The sequence below is a fragment of the Elgaria multicarinata genome, chromosome 8, assembly GCF_023053635.1.
Source record: "Elgaria multicarinata webbii isolate HBS135686 ecotype San Diego chromosome 8, rElgMul1.1.pri, whole genome shotgun sequence".
In the NCBI taxonomy this organism is placed as follows: domain Eukaryota; kingdom Metazoa; phylum Chordata; class Lepidosauria; order Squamata; family Anguidae; genus Elgaria; species Elgaria multicarinata.
Window position 1 is genome coordinate 4,534,105 of NC_086178.1, and position 24,653 is coordinate 4,558,757.

General features: G+C 46.2%; 1 protein-coding gene across 2 annotated transcripts in view; it reads left to right on the forward strand.

The window, feature by feature from the left end:
• Positions 1-4,878: 4,878 nt before the first annotated feature.
• TFRC (transferrin receptor) overlaps positions 4,879-24,653 on the forward strand; it is a 32,121-nt gene continuing 12,346 nt past the window's right edge. The window contains exons 1-13 of one of the 2 annotated variants that reach the window (XM_063131744.1): positions 4,879-4,919; positions 12,575-12,642; positions 15,075-15,288; positions 16,040-16,253; positions 16,360-16,500; positions 17,765-17,849; positions 18,733-18,852; positions 19,311-19,409; positions 19,677-19,816; positions 21,517-21,674; positions 22,854-22,973; positions 23,521-23,606; positions 23,991-24,054. In XM_063131744.1, coding sequence (XP_062987814.1) covers positions 12,610-12,642; positions 15,075-15,288; positions 16,040-16,253; positions 16,360-16,500; positions 17,765-17,849; positions 18,733-18,852; positions 19,311-19,409; positions 19,677-19,816; positions 21,517-21,674; positions 22,854-22,973; positions 23,521-23,606; positions 23,991-24,054 — 1,474 coding nt within the window. In that variant the 5' untranslated portion in view covers positions 4,879-4,919; positions 12,575-12,609. Of the gene's footprint in view, positions 4,920-5,022; positions 5,037-12,574; positions 12,643-15,074; positions 15,289-16,039; positions 16,254-16,359; positions 16,501-17,764; positions 17,850-18,732; positions 18,853-19,310; positions 19,410-19,676; positions 19,817-21,516; positions 21,675-22,853; positions 22,974-23,520; positions 23,607-23,990; positions 24,055-24,653 lie in introns of those variants that run through there. The other variant, XM_063131745.1, reaches the window with a different exon arrangement.

Below are 24,653 nucleotides of genomic sequence, written 5' to 3' on the forward strand. Positions count from 1 at the left end.
ACAACCCATGCAAATGTGTGTAAAGAAGGCTGGACACTGTTTTTAAAATGAAAAGCGCCTCAGGAAGCTGCAATTTTGAGTGGAGGAGAAACTGGGGAGGAGCCGGCCAGTCAGCCACGTTTGATCCGAAATCACACTACAGCCCCATCTGCTTCTTCCTTCCTCACGTGTTCCAGGCATTTGTTTCAAAGGGGAATTAAGTATCCAGAATTCTTTAGGAGGGGAAAAAAGACATTCAGGGGTGATTTTGAGGAGAAATAGAGCTGGCTGGGGGGGCTGTCTTGACGATGGCACTTTGGTGCCACGAGCCCCCAAAACCCCACGCTTGTCCCCACACCAAGGAGCGAGCACGGGGTTTGTAACCATGGGTGGGAAGGGAAGGGAAGAGCTTCTCTCCTGTGCCACTGCAGAAGCCCTGCTGCGCGTCAGCGCAGCCTAGGACACACGGAGGCATTTATTTATTTATTTATTTATTTATTTATTTATTTATTTATTACATTTTTATACTGCCGAAAGGAATACAGTGTAGGCGCCAGGCGGACCTCTCTGGGGAGCTCATTCCACAGCCGGGTTGCCACTGCGGAAAAGGCCCTCCTCCTAGTAGCCACCTGCCTCACTTCCTTTGGCAGGGGCTCACGGAGAAGGGCCCGAGGATGATCTTAAGGTCCGGGCAGGCACATATGGGAGGAGGCGTTCCTTCAAATAACCTGGCCCCAAACCATTTAGGGCTTTGAATGTTAGCATCAGCACTATGAATCAGGCCCAGACCTGGACTGGAATCCAATGAAGTTGTAAAAGGACCGGCGTGATGTGGTCTCGTCAGCCAGTCCGTTAGTAAACAGGCTGCCCTGTTTTGTACCAGCTGAAGTTTCCGGACCATTTTCAAAGGCAGCCCCACATATAACGCATTGCAGTAATCCAAACGAGAGGTTATCAGAGCATGGATCACTGTAGCTAGGCTATCTCCATCCAGATAAGGGTGCAGTTGGTATATCAGCCTGAGCTGATAAAAGGTGCTCTTTGCCACTGAGTTCACCTGTGCCTCAAGCGAAAGTTCTGGATCCAAGAGCACCCCCAAACTACGGACCCGATCCTTTAGGGAGAGTGCAACCCCGTCCAGGACAGGGCAAACATCACCTCGCCGGACAGATGAACCACCCGCTAACAGTACCTCCGTCTTGTCTGGATTGAGTTTCAGTTTGTTAGCCGTCATCCAGTCCATTACCGTGCCCAGGCACTGGTTCAGAACAGCCACTGCCTCACCTGGGTTTGATGAAAAGGAAAGGTAGAGCTGGGCATCATCCGCATATTGATGACAGCTCAGTCCACGTCTCCGGATGGATGCATTCTATTGGCCATTCGGCTCACTGGCCTGTCCCCTCCTCCCTGTCCAGCCGATGGCGACCAATCAGGGGTTGCAATTGGCCTGGACACACCTCCGCTGCAATTATTTTAACTATTAATTAATTAAATATTTTAACTCCCCTGTTAAAACAGCTCCACTGGCTTCCAGTCTGTTTCCACGCACACTTCAAAGTGCTTGTTATGACCTATAAAGCCCTATATGGCTCGGGTCCAGGTTATTTGAAAGAATGTATTCTCCCTTATGAGCCTGCCCATGCTTTGAGATCTTCTGGAGAAGGCCTTCTTTCAATCCCACCATCTTCACAGGCGCGCTTGGTGGGAACATGGGAGAGGGCCTTCTCGGTGGCTGCTCCGGTGCTCTGGAACTCTCTTCCCGGGGAAGCTAGGCTGGCTCCCTCCTTGATGGGCTTTCGGAAGCAGGCTAAAACTTTTTTGTTCCAGCAGGCCTTTGGAGAATAATCTGGCCCTCCATCTATGTTAATGTCTTATAATTTTGTTGTGCATTTTAAACGTTTATGGTTTTGTTCCCCCCCAATGTATGTTTTAAAACTTTGTAAGGCCGTCTTGAGGCCCAGCATTGGGCAAAACGCAGGATACAAATAAATAAATATAATAATAATAATAATAATAATAATAATAATAATAATAATAATAATTCCGGAGCAAGGCAACAGACGGAGATACACCGTCGTCGCCTTGCTCCACAGAAAGAAGTCGGGTTAAGTCCCTGACTTTTTTTTAATTCAGAGCTTCAGGGGAAAGCGCTGAGATAGCTGCAGGAGCTATACTAGAGTGACCAGATACAAAAGAGGGTAGGGCTCCTGCAGCTTTAACTGTTGTGATGAAGAGGGAATTTCCCCAGGTGCTGCCTGCATACAAAGGACACCTGCTGAAATTCCCTTTCCTACGCAACTATTAAAGACCAGTCCTCCTTTCCATAGGGTCACCCTACATATAAATGACTCAGCGCCACTGCGCAGCCACCATGGGGTTTCCAGGGATACTCTTCGATTTTAGCTTCCTTTTGGGGATCAACACTGGAGCTGTGGCAAACAGCAATGGCAGAAACATGGATGTAGCAATTTAAATTAGCTAAAGGCAAAGTGAAAATAGCTGGGGGGTTTTATACAATATGACCTGGTTTTATTACATATGCAAATCAGGGACATATGTGGCAAGGTCTATCTTCTTTCCTCAGAGGATGGAGAAGACGCTAAATACCATTTGCTAGCCTGAAGAGCTGCCAAGAAAAGCTCCATGTAGCCAATAGATTCCATCCATATTTTTGCCTGCAAAGTAAAATATTTATGTTAAATATATTGTCCTCTGTCAATGACTAAAGCTGAGGGAGGGTTTCTTTTTGTGTGTGCGGTTAATTTGTATTTGTATTTGGACAGTCAAAAATCAAATGGCCAATATCAGAATACCCTGTGGTACAGCCATAGGGCCTTTTCAGTGGTGGCCCCTCGACTGTGGAATGATCTCCCCGATGAGGCTCGCCTGGCGCCAACATTGTTCTTTTCGGCGCCAGGTCAAAACTTTTTTCTTCTCCCAGGCATTTTAACAGCATTTAACAACCTTACGTTTGTTTTTAATGGACCCCAGAATTGTTTTTAAATGGATACTGTTGTTTTTATACTGTTTTTATGTTTTTAAATTTTGTATACTTTTAATCTTTACTATTTTTAGTTGTTGTGAACCGCCCAGAGAGCTTCGGCTGTGGGGCGGGGTATATAAATGTAATAAAATAAATAAATAAATAAAATATTAGGAATATTGTGCACAGTTCTGCATGCCACAACTCTCTCTCTCTCTCTCTCTCTCTCTCTATATATATATATGAGCTGGAAAAGGTGCAGAAAAAGGTAAGCAAAATTATTAAGAAGCTGCCACACCTGCCCTGTCAGGACAGTTAACCTTTGAGGCTTTTTATTATAGGGGAAAATTAATATTGTTATTAATCTGTACGCCGCCCTGAGTTCTTAATGATATAGGGTGGGATACAAATGTTTTAAATAAATAAATGTTGCCATTGGCTAAAAAGGAGTCATTTAAAACAACTGAAAAAGAAAACTTGGAGGGCAAGCCTGTGGCGGTTTAGAAAGAAAAGTCCTACAACTCCCAGCATCCTTTCAGCCACCTACGCTGGTTGGAGCATGCCGGGAATTGTAGGACTTATTTTCTGTCAAAATCCGCGTAGGGTTAAAATAAAACCCGTAACTTTCTCTTCTCTAGCGGTTTTCCCGCCGTTTTGCCTATTCGTCCCGCCCCAACTGTCACTTGCTCCTCTCCCTCCCCGCCAATCCACTCCAGCAGGCGCTCTGATTGGCCGAACGGAAAAAAAAAATCGGATAGTCGATCAAGATATACATATAGAGAGAGAGTTTTAATTCGCTACTTTGTTTGTCATCAAAGCAGCATAACAAACCACTCTCTTTTTTCTAGGGCAGGAGAGGGAAAAATAATAAACGAGCCCTATAGAGATCTTCATTAGGCTTCCTCAGTTTTCCTCACGCCCTTCGCGCCTTTTTTGGGGGGAGGGGGAGGGGCACGCCGTTTTCCCGCCCCAATGTTCTGGCCCTTCTCTGAGGTAAACGAATGACAAAGATAGATGCCTGTTACGAGTCATTATTATTATTAATAATAATATTAATTTTATTATTAAAAAAAACCCAACCCAGCAGCCCTAGTTCTTCCTCCTCACGCGCCGTCTTTTCGATGAAGAGAATCCTCCACATAGGCCCGGCGTTCACGGCGCCCTATGGCGCCAAGGCCTCGCACTCGCCCTGAGGCGGGGTTGAAGGGTGGCAGCGCCGGTTCTACTTTGCCGCAAACGCAACCCGGAGCCTTGTCTGTGTGTGGCACTTTTAAAGACTCGCAGATTTATGGCGGCGAGGAGGAGCTTTTTTCGTGAAGGGCCTCAAGAGGACGCAGGCAGGGCCTCCCGTGCGCGCGCCTATGTGCCTTGTACGTGCTTTAACCCACATACACATGGGAGGTATAAAGAAGGGGGTGAGGGGCGGCAATGGAAACAGCGAAGGCCACGGAACCGAGAAGCCACAGTCCGTGACCAACGTATTAAAATAAGAGTAGCGACGGAGGAAGGGGAGGCCCAGCACCCCTCAGGAAATTAATCCCAGCGGAGGCTGGTGGCTCCGATTCCTGTGGAGGCCGTGAATCCATTCTGGATTTCAGTCAGAACCAGAAGAATCCGTTAAAAGAGCTATCCAAGGTGCTGAACAAAAAAATTTGGGTTTTGTGTGTTTGTGGGGGGGGAAGAATAGCGTTCAGCACCATGGATAGCTCCCTCAGCGTCCTGACTGAAACCCAGATCGGTTTGCCAGCCCCACCCGAATCGGAGCCACCAGCCCCCACTGGGGGTTAATCTATCAATTAATGATAAGGGCGCTTTGAAGGCACGGCGGCGGGGCGGGGCCTGGCGCGAGCACGCAGCTCTGTGATTGGTCGAGCCGAGGGCTTATAAACGCGTTCGCGGGGTCCGGGTCCGGCAGACGGAACGGGCGCCGGCGACGTGTTCTCCCCCGACGTCTCGGGTGAGCGCTCGTTGGTCGGGTGGGAAAGGGAGTGGGCGGGGCGTACAGGCGGGCGCCGTGATAAGCCTCGTGCGCGAGCACGTTGGCCCTTTCCGTAGCGAGGCCTGGGAAGCGAAGGTGAACCCGTCCGCGGGGGGGAGGGGGTGGGAAGGGAAGAGAGAGGACAGAGGCTTTGCTAATGCAAGGCTGCGTTTGTTTGCTTGCTTGTTGCCTGGCTGCAAATCTTTTGTCTTCCAAGCCTGCAATTCTGCATGCTTTAAAAGGTTGGGAGTCGGGGGGGGGTGCCTTATCTCCCCCCCCCAGCCGTCGTTTATACGGCTTTTGGAAGGTGTGGGAGACACGATGCAAAAGGGAGGGAGGGGTAGAGGCCTCCTGGGTTTGCATTGTGTGCGGTGGAGGCCTGCATGCTGCCCTTGCACACACACACACATACACACAGCCCGGGTGCACGTCGAAGCCGCCGCCGCCATGGCAAACGCCTCTCCTTGCACGGTGCACGTAAGCAGGAGTGTCCTTGGGAGCTCGGCTCCAGCTGACACGGGCCTGGTTTGACTTTAATTGGGGTGGGGATGGGGGCAGCATAAACTGCTGCCGCCCCAAAGGAGCCTTGCGTGGAAGAGGTGCGTGTGTACGTGTCCCTGTCGCAGGTTTACAACAGCTGGAGGGGGCCTTGATCGGGTTGCGGGGAAAGTAAGGGAGGAGCGCGCATTTCGGATTTCTCGGTCAGAGGCTTCTAGGGCGAAGAGCCACGTGTGCCGAGGGACGAATCCCGGCTTGACTGCAGCAGGCCGGCGAGTGTAGCCTGGCATGTGCGTGGAGCACATGTGGCTCAGCAGTGCCTTCCTTGCAGGATGTCCGCCTCTTTAGTAGCGTGATGGGAGAGGGAGAGGCCGTCTCTTGGCTTGGATTACTGCAGGCGATGCTGCTGCCTTAGCACATGGGTTTTTGTAGGGTGACCCTATGAAAAGGAGGACAGGTCTCCTCTATCTTTAACAGTCGCATAGAAAAGGGAATTTCAGCAGGTGTCATTTGTGTATATGGAGAACCTGGTGAAATGCCCTCTTCATCACCACAGTTAAAGCTGCAGGAGCTATACTAGAGTGACCAGATTTAAAAGAGGGCAGGGCTCCTGCAGCTTCAACTGTGGTGATGAAGAGGGAATTTCACCAGGTTCCCCATATATACAAATGACACCTGTGAAATTCCCTTTTCAATACAACTGTTAAAGATACAGGAGCCCTGTCCCCCTTTTCATGTGGTCACCCTAGTTTTTGGGGACAAGAACCAGCCCAATGTGTCCTCCATACATAGGTGGGCCACCTTGGTCCTCTTTCCTGGTGGAACTACTCTCCCAAGGCCGTTGTACTAGGGTGCTTTCTGTCCGGCCAGTGTGTTGATGGGCTACGGTGTAGCCAGTGCCGTAATCCTCTTCCACTTTTTGGTTTGAAATCAGCCTTGCACAACCTGGTTTCCTCCCACCCAGCCTAGTGTGTTCGTCCACAACTACCACAATTGCCCATGCTGGCTGGGGAAGGTGGGAGATGTAGTCCAACTCAACTGGGGAGCATCAGGTCGAGGAAGGTTGCTCTAGCTGTGGGCTACAAGGATGAATCAGATTAGTAAGCAACTTATTTGTGGTTAATAGTTGGACTGGCACTGAAGCCATTCAGGGTCTTTTGGAAGAAGGAAAATCCTGCTTAAAATGTTTTTGCTTCCTGAAACAGTGACTGACACCTTCTTGCACTTCCCTACCTTTGAAAGTCCAAAGATTTTGGTAGTAAGCAGTAATTTGAATCCAAAGTAATTGAAAACTAAAACTGGCTTATTTAGTGTAGCAGCTTTTCATACTACTGGCTTGACTTGCACACTATGTAAGACCTGCTTAACAAGTAAAAACCACACCTAACTAAAGTAGCTGCAGAAACAAATCTTGTTGCAAGGGCTATTGTAGAAATGTAGTCACCATGCTAAAGCATTTCCATGGGGCATAGTTTGTGTTGCTCTACAAATGAGGTTAAAAAACTTGTGTTGCAAGTAAGCTAATTGTGCAACTGAATTTACTAAACACTCAAGATAGGAGTTGAGTAACTGGATAAACTTGAGTGCCTTTAAAACAAAATACTGTACTCCAAGTTCTGGAGCAGTTACATGACTCGCTGAGTAGAAAGTTAAAGCCCTTGGGGCCAAAAAAAAGTACATGCTATAGCATCAGCTTTCTTACGTGCTCTCCTTCTAATTCAGCTGCATACAAGTAAAACAACTATGTCACTGTATTTTATGGTTTTGTAAACCGCCCAGAGACCTTCGGCTAATGATGGTATAGAAATGTAATAAAGGCAAGTGGAATGTGTTGTACTGGAGTAACCAAGGAATTTACCTTCTGGATGAGAGTTCTGGGTAGGGGAGCTAGATTTCTGACGTTTGGATTTGGTATTGTTTAGTGGATTTCAGTAGGTAAATTCCCACAGAACTTTCAAGTTTCTAAAAAGCGTTGTTTTGTAAAACTAGCAGATTAAAAACTACTTAGGAGCATACGTGAATGAATGGTGTGGAGAATGTGGATAGGGAGACATTTTTCTTCCTCTCAAAAATACTAGAACCTGATATCATCCCGTGAAGTTGATTGATGGGAGATTGAGGACAAAATAAAAGGAAGAACTTTTTCACACAGCGTAGAGTTAAGTTATGGAATTCACTACGTCAAGATGTAGTGCTGGCCACCAATTTGGATGGCTTTTAAAGGGGGTTGGATAAATTCCTGGAGGAGAAGGCTATCAATGACTATGAGCCCTGATGGTTATGTGCTACTTCCAGTATCTGAGGCAATAAGTCTGTGTGTACCAGTTACTGAGGAACGTGGGTTGGAGGGTGCTGTTGCACCATGTCCTGCTTTGTTGGTCCCTGGTTGACAGCTGGTTGGCCATTAATACTTAAGATGCTTACTAGTACAACTTTCTGTTGGAAAACTATATCTTAAAGCTGCAGACCATAAATGCTATTAAAATATTATGCCTTTAATGGGTAATAGATCTGGATAATATAGATACAGAAGAAGTTTGAGGCTTGCCCCTTCAGTCATACCCCAGGAACATGTTACAGCTGGGGCAACATGCATGATAGGTGGGAATACTTTACTTCCATTGGGATTCTATTGAGTAGAACCTCAACCAAAGGTAATGCTGTTACTTTCATATTTCTGAATTCTGCTTCAACTTGAAGATTGCAAATAGAATATCAGCTGTCACTTCTGTAGAAAGATGATTGCTTTTCAACAGAAAGGTGGAGTTCGATTTGCTTGCTATCTTGTATGTAGCAGCCAGCTGAGTACTGCCCATAAGAAACAGCTAATCTGCTGCACCCAGATCATGTACAAAACTGAGATCGTTAGTGGGTGTGTGGTTCCTAGTGGCTAAACCAACCCATTTACTGCATGTAAATTCCCAGACATGTCTGAAAATGCTGTAAGCATTCAAAACGCATATAACAACCACCCATTGGTTTAAGCCACCCAGTCTTCACAACTCAACAACAAACTATGGCTTCTCGTTTGGGGGCTGTTTGTGGTTAAGAAATCGTATGGTTCATTAATGTGGTTGGGTTTGCACATTGATTGTGCTTGCACAACACAACAGCCGCTGTGGCTTAATCTACCTGTGGAGCCTGCCCTGTTGTGCCAGATGCCATTCAGCATGGTACCCAACTTGCCGTGGCTTGTGTTATGCAAACCTAGGCAGCAGGGGTTGTTTGAGGGTTAAGGAACCCTCAAATAACCCAGGCCTTGTTTTGGAGTAATTTTCTCCCTGGGGTCACCCAACATGGCCAGCTGGATGCCTGCGGGCACCATGCAAAAATGGTGCTTAATGGGTGTCCGGCATGATGTGACAGCCCCTGGGGTAAATTAAGCCACAATTTCCTGTCGTATGTGAATAGGTCAATAATGACAACCTATGAGTTAAATAAACCATGGGATAGTGTTACATGTGAACCAGATCACCATATTGGTTTCAGAATAAAGAACATCAATTTCTGAAGGTGCTTTTAAGTTTAAACTGCTGTTTGCCTTAGTACCAGTACCCAAAATGTAAACTGGTCTATACTTTTATGTATGTTGCCGGGGGAGGGGGGGAAGGTAGATGGTTTTTGAATACAAGGGTTTAAAGAACTGGCACTATTTATTTATTTATTACATTTTTATACCGCCCAATAGCTGGAGCTCTCTGGGCGGTTCACAAAAATTAAAACCATAATAAAACAACCGTCAGGTTGAATTAAATGAACAAGGATTTAATACTTGAGTATCTTATCTGCCTAAATTCAAAACGTTAAGCAAGAAGATTTGAGGAAGCTTTGGACTTGGGGGCAAAGTAGTGGCTGTACTGGGAACTTGTGGGGTTCCACAATGGGTATGTAGAGGGAGCTTTGGCTATTGGGTGGTATAAAAATGCAATAAATAAATAAAATGTAAGCTGGACTGAAAGAAGGAAGTAGTCATTCTTTCGAGCAGGGAAGGGGTATCAAAATGCTGTTTGATACGAAGATAAAATATCAGTATTATCTATTCTCTAAAAAGTAATTCTACAGCTAGGCACCTACATGAATGTCACTTTCTTCTTGCTGATATCTAGAATACAGACAGACTTGGCTAGAGAGTAAGCTGTAATCTAATCCAAGTGCCTCTAAGAGAATCTTGACCTGGCAGCAGGATAAAACTGTTTTGGTACAGGCTAGAAAGAGTCCCCTTACAGGTAATAGTTTGTTCATATGTTGCTTTTCCACAGTGAAACCTGCCACAAATAGTTCACAATAAACATAAATACCAAATATAAAACATAACATGAAAACAACTACAAAACATATCAAAAAATCAAAATTGTCCATATTACAATAAAATACACCAGTGAATGTGAACTTAATGCAAACTTAACCAGAATGATCAGGGGTCTGGAAACAAAGCCCTATGAAGAGAGACTTAAAGAACTGGGCATGTTTAGCCTGGAGAAGAGAAGATTGAGGGGAGACATGATAGCACTCTTCAAATACTTGAAAGGTTGTCACACAGAGGAGGGCCAGGATCTCTTCTCGATCCTCCCAGAGTGCAGGACACGGAATAACGGGCTCAAGTTAAAGGAAGCCAGATTCTGGCTGGACATCAGGAAAAACTTCCTGACTGTTAGAGCAGTACGACAATGGAAAGTTACCTAGGGAGGTTGTGGGCTCTCCCACACTAGAGGCCTTCAAGAGGCAGCTGGACAAGCATCTGTCAGGGATGCTTTAGGGCGGATTCCTGTATTGAGCAGGGGGGTGGACTCGATGGCCTTGTAGGTCCCTTCCAACTCTGCTATTCTATGATTCTATGTAATGATCTAATACAAAGAGGATAAACAGACAATGAACAAAGCAGACTCAGCCCTCACTGCTGGTGCTGGTCTTGCTGCAGAGCAAGCAGTTACACCAGCACAGCTGAAATATAGTTTGAGATCATGGCCATGGGGTCTTCTCACCAGGCTAAATAGTTCACAGCTGGCTCCCTGTCATTTCCCCAAGGAAGTAGAGGCAGCAGCTGGCAATCCGATCTTTTCCCTAACATCCCAGGTTTTCTGGCTGCTGGTCTTGCTGTCTTGCAGCAACTAGAGGTGCCAGCTAAACCTCTACATTTCTTCCTTGCATTCTCTAATCTCTTCCAGTTTTCATCTTTAAAATGTTATAGCATCCATTCTAACACCTCTCCAAATTGGGGCAAAATCTACAGGAGCTAAGAGCCTGTGCATGTTTGCCCATAAGTCCCATTGGGTTCAATTGACCAACTTCCAAGTATGCTTAGGACTGTAATGGTCAGTTTTAAGTCCGGCAGTATTCCAAGCACTGACAATCACTTAATGGTTTGTTGTTGGCTTAACTCTGGGTTCTTCAATCCCTAAAAAACCCAGACTTCTGAGTTTGGATGTCATGATAACAACCCAGGAACGGGCTGTTGATTGAAAGCGTTTGCTCCCATTTGGCCTTGATGAGGAATTGTCATTACGTGCGAACCGGGTCATGGAAAGACATAGCAGCTATGAGCTGGGAATAGCTAAACAGCAGCAAAAGGGTACTATTAAGGGCTGTTGAGAATACTTTGCTCCCCCCTTGACACCCCCCCCAAATAGTTACTGGTTGAAATTTAATGCAGCATTATAAATAAAAATGTTGCTATCAGCGCATAGATATGGCACTTCAGGCCAAACCGACAGGAACTCAAAACAATTGTAACGGTTTCTAAATGTAGACTTGCTAAAGGTCATCTACTCTGTATGAGGCAGGTGAATCTTAATGGCTAGGCCAAGGCAAGCAGGCAGGCATGACTGCAGAGTGAAGGTCCTGTGGAAATGCACCAAGGGCAGGAACTTGTAATTTGACTAATTGCCCAAGTTGCATCTTTTATATTCTACAAAGATGCAAGCCACTCCTGAGTGGAGATGGTGCTACAGCAGCCTGGGGGTGCTGTGATTTCTCTGATGGAGAAATGCCAGGCAGGGAAGTGTAGTGTTTGTAGCAGCTGCCAGTGTCTGTGCCAGAATAGAAGCACTGACGATGGGTACCAGGTGGTGGGTGAGCCAAGCAACCATACTGGAAAAAGCTACCTGGTAGAAACATGGGAAGCTGCCATTTACTGGGTCAAAACATTGGTCCATCTAGCTCAATATTGGTAAAAGCTAGCAGTGGCTGTTGAGGATTTCAGGCAGGGGAGACACTGGGGATTGAGAGGCCTTCTGTATGCAAAGCATGTGCTCAATGAACTAATTCCTCCTCTTGCTTGGTGTGTATTGCATTTTATTTTAATGTATTTCTGACTTACCCTTCCACTCAAGATGACCTACAATACAATCATACCAACAGTAAAATGCAACAATTCCGAACGAAGCAAAATGGATAAAAATTGCAACGAAATAGGGGAACTTTCTAAATCAAAGAGCAGATTAATCACGAAAAGCTCATTAAGAAGAGTAGAGTTTTTACTAGTCATCTGGAGACCCAATTACAAGGGAGCCAACCTAACCTCCCTGACAAAGGAATTCCACAGTCTGGTCACTTCTGCACAGAAGGGCCTGACGAAGCGCCCACAAGCCTCACCTCTCTAGGGGACAGCATTTCAGTGATGGGTAGGGGTGAAGAGGAAAAAGCTTGAGGCCAAAAATATCAGGGCATCTTAGCTTAAAGCTCTTAACTAAATCTTAGGACAGGCATTTCAGCTTTTTAGAATTCCAGGAAACCACAAAAGCTGGGGAAACGTTAAACTATTGGTGGTTGGAGGGAAAGGAGGTGGAGCCAGGGAAAGTGGGTGTGGCCATCTAGGGAATCCCAGAGGACCAGATTGGGACCACAGGAAGGCCAGAGATTCAGCACTCCTGCTCTCGGATACCTAACAGGACCTCAAATGATGGATGTAGGTTCTGGATAGGTTTGTATGGGCTTTAGGGTGGATTCCTGCATTGAGCAGGGGGTTGGACTCGATCGCCTTTTAGGCCCCTTCCAACTCTGCTATTCTATGATTCTATGAAGTGGTGTAAAACTCCCTTACTAGAACTTTATGGATCATTAATGCTTGAGTGGAATAACATGCGTCATAGCAGATTAATAATGAAACGCTTGCTAAACTGATGTCTTCAAACTTCTAGGTTTCACTCAAGTACCTGAAGGCGTATCTGGAACTATGGATCATGCCAGGAAAGCGATATTTAACATGGTAAGGATGATAAAAATGCATGATCTTATTTGTGGAAATAAGAGAGATACCAGGGGGAAAGTAGAATGCACCACTTGGTTTCTGGCTTTACATGTAGGTTGGTTCGTTCCCTCTTTTGTAAGACCTATGTTGTGTAATTGGACCTATATTCTGTAATCAAGATTGAAACGAGCAGTTCCCTAGTCATAATTAAACTTGCCAACTGGCAAACATTTAAGTGGCCCTCAGAGGTTACTAGCCAGCAAAACTTTCTACTTGCTTGCTTTTTACTCCTAGGAGGGATTTAAGCAGACGTTAGACAGAGCATTCTGTCCCTGCTTTGTTAAACCCTATTAGAAGTCTAGAGTAAACACTTTTAAAAAAAAAGAAGACTAGAAGCAGAGTAGACAAGATTACAAGAGGAAATGTGGTACAATTCATGGCCTTAGCTAGACCTACCTATTAGTCCACGACGGACGGGTGAAGATCTCGTTTTATCGCGAGATCCCCCCTCTGTTTACACGCGGCGCGCAACAGCCTCCACTTAAAATCTACGATTCTAAGTAGAGGTGTCACGCCCGCCATTTTTGTTTTCTTAAAGGAGAAGATGCGCAAAAGCGCTCCTGCGCAAAAGGTAAGTTTGTTTGTTTTTAAAAAATATTTTCCCCGCTCACCCCACCCCCAATGGACGCAGTGCTCCTGAGGAGCGCTCCGCCCTGTGCGCAGGTCCCGGCTCCTCGCGAGGAACCACAAGGAGACGGGACAAACCGTGGTGCCCTGCCACACGTTCTGCACTCTCGGGATCAGCCCAAGACCGCGGAAAACCCGAGTCTAAAGGGGAGGGTGAGATTCCGGGGCAAGGGGGGGGATCATCCCTCCCTTATCCCGGGATCCCCTATGCGTCATGTGAACGCACAGGGACGATCCCGGCATTTTGCCCCATCTAGCTATGGCCCATGACTCTCACCAGTGATTTTCTTGCTGGATGTGTAGGAACAGGTGCTTTGCGTCCTATGCATATAGTACAGAATGTGGCAGGCTGGTGGAATCCTGGATTGCTCTCCTCCAGCTTGTTCAGCGTTTTGTGCTCACCAGAGAGGAACTGCAAATCTCTTACCTTGAGCATTGAAGCTAAGCAAGGTGACTTTGAGTGCTCTGTGCCTCCTCTGCCTGTTAACTGCATTTCTCTTCTAGCTGGTGAGGAAAGAGCATTACTACTTGGTCTGCATTTATTTTTGGTTAAGAAATATTTTTTTCTGTGGAACTAAATTTCAAGCTCTGCGTGATAGCTCCCTCTTGCATGTAAATGCCATATACACTTGTGGCACTGTAGTAAATACCTTGCTCTTGGTGAAATGGGAGTTGGGAGTTGAATTTGAGTTATGCCTTGTTGTTTAAATCTATAAGACCAAATAGACAATGAAGAACAAAACCATTGCCCTCATAGAATCATAGAATAGCAGAGTTGATATATTAGTTCCATGAACTCATAGAATCGTAGAATCCTAGAATAGCAGAGTTAGAAGGGGCCTACAAGGCCATCGAGTCCAACCCCCTGCTCAATGCAGGAATCCACCCTAAAGCATCCCTGACAGATGGTTGTCCAGCTGCCTCTTGAAGGCCTCGAGTGTGGGAGAGCCCACCACCTCCCTAGGTAACTGATTCCATTGTCATACTGCTCTAACAGTCAGGAAGTTTTTCCTGATGTCCAGCTGGAATCTGGCTTCTTTTAACTTGAACCCGTTATTCCGTAACCCATCTTATTACTTCACTAGTAAAACATAAAGTTTGAGGCCCTGCTTCAAATGTCTTATTTATTTATTTATTACACTTTTATACCGTCCAATAGCTGAAGCTCTCTGGGCGGTTCACAAAAATTAAAACCACAAGAAAACAACCAACAGGTTAAAAACACAAGTACAAAATACAGTATAAAAAAAGCACAACCAGGATTAAACCACGCAGCAAAAATTGATATAAGATTAAAATGCAGAGTTAGAACAGTAAAATTTAAATTTAAGTTAAAATTAAGTGTTAAAATACTGAGAGAATAAAAAGGTTTTCAGCTGGTGACGAAAGGAGTACAGTGTAGGTGCCAGGCGGACCTCTCTGGGGAGCTCATTCCACAGCCGGGGTGCCACAGCAGAGAAAGCCCTCCTCCTAGTCTTGCTGCATCCTATTCTGCATATTACCGATTATGGCTGGGAAATATAATTGGGGTGGAAATGTTGAAGCTGATACTCACCCTGCGCACATGTACCTGATTTTATTCTAATCTCAAATATTTAATGGTTACTAAGTTACAAACAAAATGTTAATGGGGTGAACGGGATTAAAGGCCTGCCTGTATTGCTACTAGCAATACTAGCAAGCAAGCTTGATTGCTCCGTTACTGTTGCATCGCCCTTTATAAAAACACAGCACTTTAATTCAGCCCTGGCCTTTCTATCTAGTTTGGAGGGGAGCCCCTCTCCTATACCCGGTTCAGTATGGCTCGACAGCCAGATGGAGACAACAGTCATGTGGAAATGAAACTGTCTGCTGAGGAGGAGGAAGGAGGTGAAAACGGAATGATTGATCATCACCACACCCGGACGGTAACAACAAGGAACACTCATCGGCACCTCTGCTATTTACTGACTGGAGTAGCCATGATTTTTCTTATAGGTGAGATGGAAAGGCAAGAATTGTGGAGCGATTGGCTCTTACGTTTCATCACACTCTGGCTGATGCATTGCCCCCCCCCCCCCCCGCCTCTAGGGAAAGGCTTTCATCTTCAGGAGTATTTGCTAGGACTGTGCTACCTCCAGTATCCGAGGCAGTAAGCCTGTGTGCACCAGTTGCTGGGGAACATGGGTGGGAGGGTGCGGTTGCACCATGTCCTGCTGGTTCATCCCTGGCCGATGGCTGGTTGGCCACTGTGTGAACAGAGAGTTGGACTAGATGGACCCTTGGTCTGATCCAGCAGGGGACTTCTTATGTTCATATGGCTGAAGAGAGTGAATTTGGCATATTAAAAGCTTTTAATAGTGCTATGTGACTATTTTTAAAAAAATCTGCTACTGCCCAAATACTTTTATATAAAACATAGGAAACGCTTTCAAGCAGTTAAGCCAGGCAGCCAGGATAAAGGCTGAGTTAAATTGCCAGATGTCCTAGGATAGATAGACCTCTCCTAGGACTGTGCTATGATGGCCGCCTTGGTCTCCCCCAGTCTCAAAGGGGGGAGCGCTTTGTGCAGTCTACAAATAACCTGAATTTCCCCCACTCCTCAGGGCGCTCAAGAACCACCCTAACCTTGTGTTAAACTTACTGTACTAAAGATGTTATATGCAGCATTTAATGCAATGGGTGACAGTAGAATAGTGTTAATTTTTGTAAGCGTTTTCTAAGTACTTGCGCTGATATGCACAAACAGGATTTTTGACTGGTTACGTGAGTTTCCGTGGACGGATACAGACAGCAGCAAGTCTGGAAGGTAGGGTTGGTTCAAACGACGACTCTACACCTGAGGCCATGAAATACTATTCCGACATCGAAGAGCCAGCGCCAGAGCCTGTGCTGCACTGGGGTGACCTCAGACAGGAACTGTCAGAAAAGCTCAGCGGTGCGAGCTTCCAGGATAATATCAGGTAACGTTTTCCGGAACGCCCTTCTGCAAAACAGCAATTCAGTAGAGACAAAATGGTCACTGCACCTTGGCCTATTATGACTTGACTGGGATGCTTCTGTTTCCAGGAGAGTCTTTTCTGCCTCCCATGAGGCTGGCAGCACAGGAGATGAGAGCATAGCCAGTGACATTCATGAGCTATTTATCAAGTACAAGCTGGACAAAGTCTGGAATGATGAGCACTACGTGAGGCTGCAAGCCCCAGGAAGGTAGGTGCTTTTTCTCCAGTCCTCAAAGAGCAGGTCTCCCCTGAAGAGCCTCAAACCACTTTGGGGTTTGTTTCAAATGAGAAGCAGTATATAAAGAGCCCAGTGATCTTCAACATTTTTATTAATGATTTGGACGAGGAGGTGCAGGGAACGCTGATCAAATTTGCAGATGACACAAAATTGGGTGGGATAGCTAATACCCTGGAAGACAGAAACAAACTTCAAAGTGATCTTGATAGGCTGGAGTGCTGGGCTGAAAACAACAGGATGAAATTTAATAGGGATAAATGCCAAGTTCTATATTTAGGAAATAGAAACCAAACACACAGTTACAAGACGGGGGATACTTGGCTCAGCAATACTACAAACGAGAAGGATCTTGGAATTGTTGTAGATCACAAGCTGAATATGAGCCAACAGTGCGATATGGCTGCAAGAAAAGCAAATGCTATTTTGGGCTGCATTAATAGAATAGCTTCCAAAACATGTGAGGTACTGGTTCCTCTCTCTTCGGCCCTGATTAGGCCTCATCTAGAGTATTGTGTCCAGTTCTGGGCTCCACAATTCAAGAAGGATGCAGACAAGCTGGAGCGTGTTCAGAAGAGGGCAACCAGGATGATCAGGGGTCTGGAAACAAAGCCCTATGAAGAGAGACTGAAAGAACTGGGCATGTTTAGCCTGGAGAAGAGAAGATTGAGGGGAGACATGATAGCACTCTTCAAATACTTAAAAGGTTGTCACACAGAGGAGGGCCAGGATCTCTTCTCGATCCTCCCAGAGTGCAGGACACGGAAGAACGGGCTCAAGTCACAGGAAGCCAGATTCCGGCTGGACATCAGGAAAAAACTTCCTGACTGTTAGAGCTGTATGACAATGGAATCAGTTACCTAGGAAGGTTGTGGGCTCTCCCACACTAGAGGCCTTCAAGAGGCATCTGGACAACCATCTGTCAGGGATACTTTAAGGTGGATTCCTGCATTGAGCAGGGGGTTGGACTCGGTGGCCTTGTAGGTCCCTTCCAACTCTGCTATTCTATGTTTCTATGATCATGTTCTGGTTCAAAGGCCTGGGTTTGCACATGACTTCTGCTTGGTCCTGGGAGGGTGTTTGTTGTATCATCGGTTTGGCAGTGCCTAGTAAAAATAACACAGGGTAGAACGCCAAAGGGCTGAAATGCCTACTTATTTGTGGAAGGTGGACTGATAATATTATTTCAACATACTGTGTTGATTCTTTGAGTGATGACCATCTTCTTCTTCCTTAGAAATGTAGTTTCCTTGGAAGGTCCAAGTGCACCTTTGGAGACACCCAACGCTTACGTAGCATACAGTAAACGTGGAGAAGTTTCTGTAAGTTGGCTTCGCTTGTATTGCCTGAAACGCTACTTTTAAGACCCTTTTTGACAGCTAAAATCTTGCCTTGGCTAACAGGATGGCTTCTGGGGTGGGGGGGGGATATAATAGTCAAGTATCTGAAGGGTTCTCACGCAAGAGGGCAGCAACCTGTTCTCTGTCACCTAAGATTGTAGGATATGAAATAATGGGCTTCAGTGATGAGAAGGCAGATTTCGGTTGAATGGAGCAGTCAGACAGTGGAACCAACTGTGAAGGGAGGTGGTGGATGTTCCATCGTTGGAAGAATTCAAGGAAAGACTGTGCAGCTTTCTGTCAGGTGATTTAAACTGGATTCCTGCACAGAACTAGGCATTGGACTCAATGGCCTAAATAGCTCCTGCCGACATTATGTTTCTGAGGGATGGGCTATCTAAGTAATCCATCTTGAAGCAGTAAGGGAAAAGTTCAAGCATTGAACTTCCGCTGTGATACCACCTACGGATATCAAAAGACATGCATAGATTTTAGTATTGTGGTCTTAATCGGCTTCGTCTTTGCCAGAGCTGGGTATTATATATATATATAAAAAAGGGTTCCCGACTCATACTGAACATTCTAACCACAGTGCCATCCGTCCGGTTGGGGCAGGGCTTGAGTAGATGAAGCTGCTGATGTTGTTGTTGGGTTATTGGTTTGTCCAATCTCTCCCAGCCTTGCATCCGAGATCCTTGAGCTGGAGATACTAAGGGTTGGCTCTGTGTCCATCCGCATGAATGCTCCCACAGAGTGCCCTAAAATGGTGGTGACTTATAATCCAAGTTGAATTTCTGTCTTGGGACTACTTGGAGGGAGATGCAGCTCAATCAGTTGAGGATCATTCAGTTGTTCTCTTTCCCAGGGCAAACCAGTTTATGCCCATTATGGCCGCGACGAAGACTTCCATGAAGTAGAGAGAAATGTCAACCTCAATGCAACTGTGATTCTTGTCAGAGCTGGAGAAATTACTTTTGCTCAAAAGGTAAAGAGTTTTCTACTTCCCAGGATGTCCAAGGGCTTGAGAGGAACCCATGAAGATTTTGGGGATTCTGCCTGGTTCCTTGTAAAGAGTTCCATCAGTCATTGTTGTGTGCACAAAGCTTTATTATGGAGATCTATACAAATGTAACGCCTCCAGAATAACCTTGCAAGAGGCACCGTCCCCTAAGCCAATTTGGGCTTCATGGCTCTCTGTTGCTTCCCAGGTCCCCGTTCTGACCAGCCTGGGTCAGCAAAACGCTGCCTGTACTAGGTATGGGAGTGTGTGGCCACAGGGATAGGGAACCATGGTTGCATGGTGGACCATTGAGCTTATTACGTGCTGGACAATTGTTGCTAGATACCTGCTGTGCAAGCTGGCCATTCTGCTTGACTTCTGCTTCTGTTTGACTTGCTTTCTCACCCGCTTTGCCACTGAAAGCTCTCCATGTCTCTTCCTAGGTGGCCAATGCCAGGAAGTGGGGTGCCGTAGGAGTCTTGATATACCCGAATCCTGCTGAATACAGGAATCTGCGAGAAGATGTTGCCTTATTTGGACATGTGAGTATCTGATAGCATCCATGGATGAATGTGGGTGCCTCTTCTGCTGCCTCCCATGATGGGTCCTTGAGCTTGCCTAGCACAACAAGGGCAAGTGACCCACAAGCCAAACGTGGAACTCCGTCTGGGTGAAGAGGGCTGTGATGCACCTTGCGTAGCGCTTGTGTGAATGCCGTGAAATGGGACTCCCTCTCCTGCTCTGTAGAGCGCCCATACGGTGTCTTTGCTCCCCAATTTTCATGTCACTCTTGGATCTTGTCTTTGTAGGCTCATCTCGGAACAGGTGACCCTTTCACCCCTGGATTTCCTTCTTTCAACCATACCCAGTTTCCCCCAGTTGAATCTTCAGGTCTTCCGGATATTCCTGTCCAAACCATTTCTTTCTCTGCTGCAAGAAGACTGTTTAGGTAATCTTTCTCCATTGCTTTTCTACAGTGAGACGTATGATAGACAGACGTGACACCAGCTGCTATGGAGAGGACCTAAGGATGTCATGAATTAACATCTTTTTATTCCAGCATGCTTTCTGGCAGAGTACACAGCACTGCACAGTACGCACCACACCTTCCCTTGGTCTTTACAACCCTCTATGCATTCCAGGATACTCTTTGCATCCCCAGCTGACCTCGGGTTTTTCTGTGCACACTAGGCTGCAGCCACCCACATTTCAGCACTCTTGTATATAAAGGTTGTGCTGGAGGCTGGTATTTTGCAGCCGTTCAGTTTTTTTAGTAAGGTAATAAACCCTTTAAAATGAATATCAAGAGGGGAAGAGATAGGTGGGTACCAAGAGGTTGTGAGGACTCCCACTGTACAAGTAGGAGTCTTTTCTTTCAGGAAAGCATTCCAGTATGATCTTAACCCCCCACTCCCACTCCAGTCTGCGTCCTCAAGTTTATGAAAACATTTACCACTTTACTAGGGTAACTTCTAAGGTGGCTTTTGACTTGTAATTCACAGATTACGTAATGTTGTTTTTATTCTGTATGTACAAGTATGACTTCTGAACCCTTTTAACATGGTGAAAAAGCTAAATTAAGACGGTCTTCTACATTCTTGGGAGATGCCATGCTAGCAATTCTCTACGTTTGGCGAGAGGCATGTGCTTCCCTTTAAAGTCCAAAGCTGTTCTCCTAGAAAGTCTTCCTCACAACTTGAGGCTTCTTGCATGGACATCATATGTAGCCAACATAAGACCTTCCCTGTCGACAAGATGCAGAGACTGAAAGAACTGGGCATGTTTAGCCTGGAGAAGAGAAGATGGAGGGGAGACATGAGAGCACTCTTCAAAGACTTAAAAGGTTGTCACACAGAGGAGGGCCAGGATCTCTTCTCGATCCTCCCAGAGTGCAGGACACGGAATAACGGGCTCAAGTTAAAGGAAGCCAGATTCCGGCTGGACATCAGGAAAAACTTCCTGACTGTTAGAGCAGTGCAACAATGGAATCAGTGACCTAGGGAGGTTGTGGGCTCTCCAACCCTAGAGTCCTTCAAGAGGCAGCTGGACAACCATCTGTCAGGGATGCTGTAGGGTGGATTCCTGCCTTGAGCAGGGGGTTGGACTCGATGGCCTTGTAGGCCCCTTCCAACTCTGCTATTCTATGATTCATCTGAGTGGTGTCTGCACTTGTGATAACCTGGCAATTCTTAAAATGTCTGCCAATCAAAATCAGAAATGCGCAACCTGTTAGATTCATGGAAATTGCAAGCACAAACTGCAAGAGTGAGAAACTTGGGGCAGTATCTGTTCCGCCCCTGCCAGTTAACGAACAGTAGGTGCAGCCAGGCCTGTTGCTCTAGTGGGGTTTTGCAGTGAAGATGGAGATTCCGCCCTTCCTAGAGGAAACACCCAAATGAGCAGAAAGGCTCGTTTCTGGATCAAGACAGAACGGCAGAGCTCCCTGGTGCTTTTCCGCTTGTTTTGGGTTGCCCTCGGAAGGGCTAAACTTCCCATTTCGCAAGCCAAATGCAGAAGGGCGTAACGGCACCGGCAGGGATGTAAGCGCCCCCTTGGATCCAGCCCTTGGTGTTAAGACTGAAATGTCAGCAAGATCTTGGTGGGAAGCGAGGTGTGTGGGTGTATAATGAGTTCCGGTTCTGCTCCCAGCATTATGAAGGCACAAGACTATCTGGAAACATGGAAAGGAAACCTCCCCAGTCTTGGAAGTTCCAGCGGCAGAAATGTGAAGCTCCAAGTCAACAATGAGCTTGTGGAGAAGAAAATCCTAAACATCTTTGGTGTGATCAAAGGTTTTGAGGAGCCAGGTAAAACTTGGGCTACGGAGTTGGGGGAAGGGCTCAGATCTGGATGCTAAATGCTAGCCATAGCTTTGCGCAACAGGAAAGAAGCATACCCATTCTGGGCTCACTCATTCGAGAATGACAAGTGATGCTCCAGTTGTGGGCTGAGCCTCATAGGCCTAAGGCAGCTAGCTTGCAGCAGCTGGTGCTCCATCAGCCCGAAAGGAAAATGCTGAAGGCCTTTTTGGTTGTGAACAGAGTGACAAGCTAAAACTTTGCTCTCCTCAGCTGCATTGAATGTGCAGAATACATTGATCCTGCTTTTGGGAGAAGTGGCTGGCTAAGGATTCTTGCATTGAGAAGGGGGTTGGACTCGATGGCCTTATTTATTCATTTATTCATTACATTTTATACCGCCCAATAGCCGAAGCTCTCTCGGCGGTTCACAAAAATTAAAACCATGAAGAACATAATAAAACAACCAACGATCTAAAAACACAAATACAGTATAAAAAGCACATCCAGGATAAAACCACGTAGCAGAAGTTGATATAAGATTAAAGTTTGTTTATTTATTTATTTATTTATTTATTAGATTTTTATACCGCCCAATAGCCGAAGCTCTCTGGGCGGTTCACAAAAATTAAAACCACAAAAAACATCCAACAGGTTAAAAACACAATTACGAAATACAGTATAAAAAGCGCAACCAGGATAAAACCACACAGCAAAGTTGATTATAAGATTAAAATACAGAATTAAAACAGTGCAATTTAAGTGTAAGTTAAAATTAGTTGTTAAAATACTGAGAGATCAAAAAGGTCTTCAGCTGGCGACGAAAAGAATACAGTGTAGTGAGCTCATTCCACAGCCCTTTCCAACTCTTAAGATTCTATGAATAGAGGAATGGATCCAGACATGGCAGTTTGATGTTCTGATGAAGGAGTTGAATTAATATACCAGGTCAATGGTATTACTTATGCCTTATGCCGATTGTATCCATGGCCATCGGTGTGCAGCATAAATCTGTGGGTTGGGTCCTGCCCCTTCATGGGATTCATGATAAAACTTCCATCCCATTGATTTCAATGGGTCTATACGAAGTCTGGATCCTCCCCTGTGTGTGTGAAGCCTGGATGATAAACCTGCTCCCAGAACAACTGGATGGCGAATGGGCCCCAGCTGACTGGCCTTGTCTTGCAGATCGATACGTTGTGATTGGAGCCCAGCGTGACTCCTGGGGCCCTGGAGTGGTGAGGTCCGGAGTGGGAACCGCCCTCTTGCTAGAGCTCGCCCGTATCTTCTCCGAGATGGTGAAAAACGGTAAGGCTGCTGACACGGAGCATCTCCAACGCGTGTTGTTATTATATTTATTTGTATCCCGCCTTTTTCCCAATGCTGGGCCTCAAGGCGGCCTTACAAAGTTTAAAACATACATTGGGGGGGGCGGGGGGGAACCATAAATGTTTAAAATACACAACAAAATTATAAGACAATATAGATGGAGGGCCAGACTATTCTCCAAAGGCCTGCTGGAACAAAAAAGTTTTAGCCTGCTTCCGAAAGCCCATCAAGGAGGGAGCCAGCCTAGCTTCCCCGGGAAGAGAGTTCCAGAGCATTGGAGCAGCCACCGAGAAGGCCCTCTCCCGCGTTCCCACCAAACGTGCCTGTGAAGATGGTGGGAGTGAAAGAAGGGTCTCTCCAGAAGATCTCAAAGCACAGGCAGGCTCATTAGGGAGAATACGGTCTTTCAGATAACCTGGACCTGAGCCATATAGGGCTTTATAGGTCATAACAAGCACTTTGAAGTGTGTTCTTGAGGCCTGCGTACAGAGCCGGATTGAAGGTCTGTTTCCTTTGATCTTTGCAGGTGGCTACAAGCCCCGTCGGAGCGTCGTCTTTGCCAGCTGGAGTGCGGGAGAATTCGGAGCGGTTGGCGCCACCGAATGGCTGGAGGTCAGTATGGCTCTGTCAAGGCAGGGTCAGGCAACACGCAGAGCACATGAACTACCCCCCCCCCCCCCCGGATCTTCATATGCTCCCGGCCAAGCTTTTTAAATAAAAAAAGTCATCCATAGAAGCTATGGTGCCCCAAAAGGTTCAATTTAGCTAAATCAAACCCTTGTAGCTCTCTATGGTGCTATGGAGCATCAAAAGGACGGCAAACCGTTAATACTTTTCACTTCTTTATTTTTGTGGGGACCCAAAGACTGTGCAGCCTGTGGCAAAAATGGCTCTGGATCTCCAGCAGTTGCCCACCTCAGCCCTAGAGCGTGGATGGGCTCAGAATTGCCAAGCCCCCGGGGGTTGCTCACTGCCCCGTTTTCTCCCCCTCTTCAGGGCTACAGCTCCTCTCTCCACTTGAAGGCGTTCGCTTATATCAACTTGGATTCAGCAGTGGCAGGTAATGGTCACTTAGCATGGTGTTTGGGGAGATTTTGCCATCAATTTAAAGCCTGGGAGCATAATTTGTCGAAGTTGGGGGATATAAACGCCATAAATACTTACAGTTCAGACCCGTGCATGGTTGTATTGGGCATAGTATAGATAATAATAATAAAAAAGATCAAAGTTCTTGAACCAGACCAGGGCAAAAGAAAATGCAGAAAGCGCTTGCTGCCCTCGGTTCGTTGGACTGTAGGACAAGTTGCACGTCATGTGGCAGGTCCCTGACCGACACCTTGAGGGATTTACGGAAATGAAGCCGTTTTACTTGCAGCCGGGGGGGGGGCACAGTGCGAGGGCTGTTCACCCCTTTTCTCTCAACCTAATTCCCCCATGGGAAAAATACAGGTTGGGGAACAGGTGTGGCTGTTTCATGATTGAACACCTCTCCGAGTGCAGCTACAGTAAGCAGATTGCCATCTAATAGATCACCTATGTTTTCTCAATTGGGAAATATTACCAATTTATTTATTTAGCATGGTTATATCCCGCTTCCCACTTGAAACAAATCCCAAAGGAGTTTACAGAAGAATAAAAACCAGCAAATGAGTAAAAACA